General features: G+C 34.9%; 1 protein-coding gene across 1 annotated transcript in view; it reads left to right on the top strand.

Annotated features, from left to right (window-relative positions):
- The window catches only part of CDC40 (cell division cycle 40), a 52,132-nt gene that overhangs the window by 16,734 nt on the left and 28,921 nt on the right, over nt 1-6,477 (top strand). Inside the window, exons 3-7 of the mRNA XM_006879160.1 lie at nt 745-874; nt 1,321-1,404; nt 4,065-4,204; nt 4,816-4,912; nt 6,384-6,411. Of these exons, the coding sequence (XP_006879222.1) occupies nt 745-874; nt 1,321-1,404; nt 4,065-4,204; nt 4,816-4,912; nt 6,384-6,411 (479 nt within the window). The remainder of the gene's footprint in view (nt 1-744; nt 875-1,320; nt 1,405-4,064; nt 4,205-4,815; nt 4,913-6,383; nt 6,412-6,477) is intronic.

The following is a 6,477-nucleotide window of genomic DNA, read 5'->3' as shown; positions in this document are numbered from 1 at the left end:
CCCCTTCCAAAAAAGAAGAAGAAAAAGTGTGTGTGTGTGTGTGTGTGTGTGTGTACCACCAAACTGGGTCTGACTGGTACAAGAGACTGCCCCTCCCTCTCCAGCAGAGCATGAAGTAGAGTCTGGGTTTCCCTTTTCCCCCCCAGGTGCCTGTCGGGGCCTGGGTTTCAGCTGTGCACACCACAGCAGTGGGTAGCGAGCTGAAAGCCCCTGAAGGCTCTGGGCGCTGACTCTCACCAGTGGCTATGGATGAAGTCACAGGCGATTTTCAGCCAGCGCCGGAAAAACCACCAACTTTTTATCTAGTTCAACATGGACAGTTTTTACTAACCAGAGACATCCCTGACAAAACTAGAGTAGCTCTTGAATATCTGGAGCAACTCTGTGGAAGATAACTTTCCATGATGCTGGAAAATATAGCTGCCAACTAGTCACATGTGACTAATGAGCTCTTGAAATGTAGCCTGTGCGATGGAGTAACTGAATGTCTTATTTTAATTTATTGACATAATCACAGGTAGATTTAGTTAAGATGATTTCTTTGCTTCTGTTAAACAATGTTATTCAGCCTTTGTACCAGTTGCACTGCACAAAGTGAACTGAATACATCCCCAAATAGGTCAGCCAGGCCCTTGGTGATTGAGAATTGAAAATGTATTGCACCTTAATGTTAATCTTCCTAACTTCCACACACTCAGTATTTAAACTTTATCTCCCTTTCTCCCCTTCCTTATAACATTGCAGTTTGGACCAGAAAATCCCTTTAGGACACAGCAGATGGCTGCACCTAGAAATATGCTTTCTGGATATGCTGAACCAGCTCATATCAACGATTTTATGTTTGAACAGCAAAGAAGAACTTTTGCCACATATGGTAAAGTTGGCCTCATTGGAAGTGTATTGTGTGAAAGAGATCATCTTTTTTATCTCCTGGCTCTCTTAAAATTTTGATCTGTATTCCTCCAAAAAGAATAGTGTGTTTTCTTATATACATCTATAAGTATTTATAGGGAATGTACTTAAAATTCACAAGTGAGAAGGAGAACTAGTATTTTTTAATTGTCATTCCCAAATCTAAAATTTCTGATAATGTAATGTCAGTGTGCTATATTTGTTGTATCTGTCCTTACTGTCTTGAAGTCACTCATGATTCAATATTAAGATCTGGGTTATTCAAGTTGAAAATTCAGAAAAGACAAATTCTAAGTTAAAGAAATAATTATGTGTAAAAGGAAAAATGAGAAATGAGTGTTTGGATAGTAATGAAATGAATTGTAAATTACACAAATGGAATTAACACTTTATCCTTTTTCTATTTAGGTTATGCTTTGGACCCTTCTTTAGATAGCCAGCAGGTGTCTACTAAATATATTGGTTCTGTAGAAGAAGCAGAAAAGAATCAAGGTAATGTAGTTAAATACTTGATACCAGATAGCGATACCAGATGTTGCCATCTTGCAGATGGACCTTAAATAGACTGTAGGATACTTTAGAAGAAGTTTAGACATTAAAATAATGTACTTTAGAGTGCTGTTCTTGAACTATTACAATTTAGTTCTCAATTTTGCTGCTCACTAGCTTTGCAACTTTGTAGAAAGGATGGTGATACCTGTTTCTCTGAGTTATTTTGAGTATTTGGCTCCATATAAAAACTGACAAATTATTCAATAAATTTTAATTCATAGCTAATTTTGGCTGTTTACTTCTCAACATTAAAATATAAAGCCACATTTTAACAGAGAACAAAACTTTGATTGTGTCTGGAGATATTTTTGAAGGGTTACTTTGAAGGTTGAATAGTTTTGCAAGCAATTGGAATATATTTGTTTTTAAATGCATAAAATTAATTTTAAACCCATTTTTAAAATGTATTTCTGCTTATATTCATTTTGTACCTATTTTAAGACAAAGCAGCAGTCTCTAAATGCTCACTGAGTCTTTAGTGGCTTTTATAATAAAGTGAAAGCTATGTAACAATTGTCTGTGAGCAAAACCTCAAGCATGACAAAGACCTTCCTTCAAAGCCGATACCCTAAATTTAGAATTGTAGCCTCCTAACCCATGAGTCAGCAAAAGAGAAAAAGACCCTCAACGAGATAGACTGACAGAGTGCCTACAGCAATAGGCTCAAATGTATCAGAGACAATGAGGTTGGCACAGGATAGGACAGGGTTCAGAAATGTTCTTCATAGGGTTGCTGTGAGTTGTACTTTGACTCAGTGGCACCTAACAACAACAATCTGTGAGAAAATATATTTCTGTTCATTAAAGCTACCCACTTGTGATATATCTGTTGTAGCAGCACTGGATAATAGAGACAGAATTTGGTACTGGAAGAGTTGGATCCTGACCTAATAGGTACCCTAAGTGTGGGCACAGTTTCAGAATTGAGTAATGGGTAGAGGAAGAATTTTAAGATGCCTAATAATAATAACCTATATTACCTTGATGATACTGTTGATAAAATTATAACTGTCCAAGGCAGTTCTGGGGAGACTTCAGAAGGAAGTAAAGAGAATCATAGAGAAAGTCTTTATCATCTTAGGGAAGAAATGTAGTATCAACAACGGAATGTTGCTAAAAAATGTGGACATTAAATGGTGATTTTGGTGATGGTTTAAATGATGAGCGTGTGAACAGTGTTGAAGTCTAATGCCTTCTATGTAATAGCAAATGTCTTAGCTGAATTATGTTAAAATCTTTGGGAGAAGGTTGCACTTTTAAGAACTTGGTGTCTTGAGAAGAATTTTAAGGAAGATCTAAGAAGAGGGCTGCATGATTTTTCCTTCTACTTAAAGTAAAATACAAGAGGAAAAAGACTTAAATATTGACTCTGCAAAATAAAAACAACTTATACACTTAAGAAAAATTTTGTGATCTAAACTAAAGACTTAAATGTTCACCAAGGATGTGGCTGTACAATATTTGTTTAAACAATTAATCAAGCTTCTGACTCATTCATCTAAGCAACCACCGTAGCAGCTTTCAAAGAGTCGATTCTTCACCAGTTTGGCTCTTGAGGGTCGAACTGCCCTGAAGGTGTGCCTGGGAGAATAAGTCAGCTAGGGACCAAGGTCCACACAAGTGGACTGGGAGAATGAGTTTACCTAAATAAAGCGAAGGAAGTAGATTTGCCACCCCAGGGGTCCCAGAAACTCAGTGCCAAGGAGCCTCTACCCAGAATCTAGAGTGTGGTCACCCCCCCAGAATCTGGAAGGCAGGGGCCATTGCCCAAGTAGTCTCAGAGGACAGAAGATATCCAAGTCTTGAGAGCTAACTTGTATTCTAAATTTCACAGTTTAATGGACAAAGAAGATTTTTGCCCTAAGGTCTCTCATCCATATTGATTTAGATGGTTGAGAAGATTTGAAACTTGATATAGTACTTTGATGGGTGATGGCATGGGTGAATGTGTTTTGCATGTGGAAAGGATATGAATTTGCAAGGACCATATGATAAAATGTTATAGATTGATTTGTGTTCTTCCAAAATACATATATTGTACATTCTAAGCTTTAAGCATGTAGTAGTAATCCTCTAGAAGAAGATCCATGTCCTTTCTGAGCTTCTGCTCTTGGGCTTGGCATATGTCATCCCCCCTTTTGCTAGGTAGTTTATTTTTAGTCTCTTTTATATCTCAAAAGAGATTGATTAAAGATAAAACATGTACTAATCTTGTTTATTAGTATAACTTGTTGTTTACACTGGCTTTCTTTTTAAAAGTGGCAAAAAGCCAATGACGTAGATATTTGTATGATTCACTAAATAATTGTAGGATTACATATCTGGCTCTTTATTAAATTTATTTAGGTTCTCTTTAAATATATTAGAATTTGTAAATTATTACAGTGATAGAAAGCTGATTTATCTATTAGATTAAATTATTTGTGTAACATGAGTTGATATATCTGGCAGATTTATATAGACTTTGGTTTGTTTTTGTTAATAAATTTTTAATCACTTTAATAATCACCTCTCTTTACCCACATAGAGTAAAATTCGTATTTGTTGATATTTCTTTATACAATATCCACATTTATAGTATCTTTTTTAAAAAAATGTAGGTTTAACTGTGTTTGAAACTGGTCAGAAGAGAACAGAGAAGAGGAAAAAGTACAAAGAAAATGATGCATCCAATATTGATGGCTTCCTGGGACCATGGGCAAAATATGTGGATGAAAAAGATGTAGCCAAACCTTCAGAAGTAAGCTTTGATGTTTTTCCTTGACAGTTCGGGTATACACTGTGTCTCTGTGAAAGAGATTTCTGTCAATATGCTTGGGGTATCCTGAGAGAACAAGTAACACATCAGAATTTTTCTACCGTGCTTGATTGAGAAAAACTAATTTTGTTTTTCTTAAGAATATTTTTTTAAATTAATTGAAGGTTTTGTTTGGATTCCCCTCACCCCACCCCACCCCCCATTTTCTTTCATTTCTTTTAAATAGTTTATAATAGTTTAAAACCATAGAGCCAGGACCCTTCTAGATCTCTGGGATACAGCAATGGACAAGATTAAGAAAAGCCTATCCTTGTAAAGCTTGCCTTTGGGTGGCAGCACAGCTTTTTACCACTAGGCTACCAGAGCTCCCAGAAAGGATGCATTTTGTAAAATCAGAGTAAAAAGTATTGTCTTGTACTTACTATACCTATGGAAGAGGGAGTCAATCAGTCTCTGCTTATGAAAAGTTGAGATTATTATTCATATGTCTGTTGCTCCACCGAAAGAATGGGCACCATTTTAAAGAATGTATAGCTAATTCTGTATATGATGAGGCTCTAAAAGATTCATTGTAAAGTTTCCTCTTTCCTTAGGAAGAACAAAAAGAATTGGATGAAATTACAGCAAAGAGGCAGAAAAAAGGCAAACAGGAAGATGAGAAACCTGGGGAGGAAAAGACAATCTTACATGGTAATTTTTAAAATATGTGCATGTAGTATCAGTTGCCCCTCTGTCAGCTGCTATGTCATAATTGATGGTGTTGGTCAGTTTGCATCTTGAATAGATTACAGCAAGTTCTTCTAGATAATGTTCTAATAATAAAGAAAAAAAATTTTTAATAATAGCCACAGATAATTTTTTTCAGTTGCTAGCATGTGAAATAAATGGTAAAGAAGAAATCTGAATGGGTATTTTCCCAGGGAAGTTGACTTTTTGTTTAGTTAGTAGTGCCCAAAATAGTTATTTTAACCAAGGTATAATTCTCCAAGGTATTCTCTTAATTCAAAGCTGTTACTCAATTATGCTTTGTAAGAGTAATGATAGAAAGGACCCTGCATTAGAACAGATGAGGGGAAGAGCTATCCAAAAAGAATATATGATTAGACATTACATATATGAGAACAGTCTGAAACAAGGGATGCATTGCAGGGTGGGCTGGGGGAAGTTGGGTGGGTTTCGGGGGGTTAGAAAATGTGCACCAGTGAATAATATAAAGTAAAACAAAAAAAGTACAGTAAATACTCGAAAAAGAGTAAGTTTTAGTTAGTTTTTTGTTGGGCCTTTATTTTTTTAATGTGAGTCAAGTAACATTTTCATAATTATTTTCCTTTGTGGAAAGAAGTACATATTTGCCAAAATAAATAATAAATATTCCAGAAAGTATCTGATTAATAAATAATTAATTATGTTAGGAAATATGTAATGATCATCTGAGACAAAAAGAATAATTTAGCAGTGGTAGTGTTGATTATTCTAATATTAAATCACTTATCAAATAATTAGTTTTATAAAGCTATATTTGGTTTCTTGGGCTCCAACTTTCTCTCTAAAGAACTTATTTAGTACTGAGGAGCCTGCAACCATAACAGTAACAGTTAACATTTATTTAGACTTAACTCTATGCCAGATATGCTTGGAAATGCTCTCTGTATGTAAACGCCGTCTAATTTCCCAAGTTACTTTTATTATAATATATATGTGAAAGTAGGAAATGAAAAAGGAACCTGCAAAAGTGTAAGAGAAAAGGAATAGTTGATATTTTTTTATTTTATTATAACTTCCTGTATGTTCTGTTCTGCTTCTGATTCTTTGCCAGACTCAGAAGATTCAAGGCCCACATATTCAGTTCTCTCATTGTAACTATATATCCATAATGTCTTTTTTATATAGTTCTAAAACATTTAACAGAGTAAAAGAAGTCTAAATCTTACTTAAAAGTCAAATATTCTCTGGGCATTTAAGAATTTCAAGGTGTTGCTCTTTTGTAAGTAAATTATTTAGGCAGCTAAATGTTGACTGATTTTTTTTTGTCTTAATATAACTAGAATGTCATTATGTAACCTAAATATAGAATGATGTGAAATGTTGTATTTTAAGCACATATATTTCGTGCCTGTGGCTTATATTTATTCACTAATATCCTTCGCCTTTTTTGTTTCAGTCAAAGAAATGTATGACTATCAGGGAAGGTCCTATCTTCACATACCTCAGGATGTTGGTGTTAATCTCCGGTCAGCTGTGCCACCTGAGAAGTG

This window comes from Elephantulus edwardii, unplaced genomic scaffold, assembly GCF_000299155.1.
Source record: "Elephantulus edwardii isolate Elephantulus edwardi_28Jun2011 unplaced genomic scaffold, EleEdw1.0 scaffold00002, whole genome shotgun sequence".
Lineage (NCBI taxonomy): Eukaryota > Metazoa > Chordata > Mammalia > Macroscelidea > Macroscelididae > Elephantulus > Elephantulus edwardii.
Note: the sequence above shows the minus strand (reverse complement) of the source record. Positions and strands in the feature narration are given on the sequence as shown.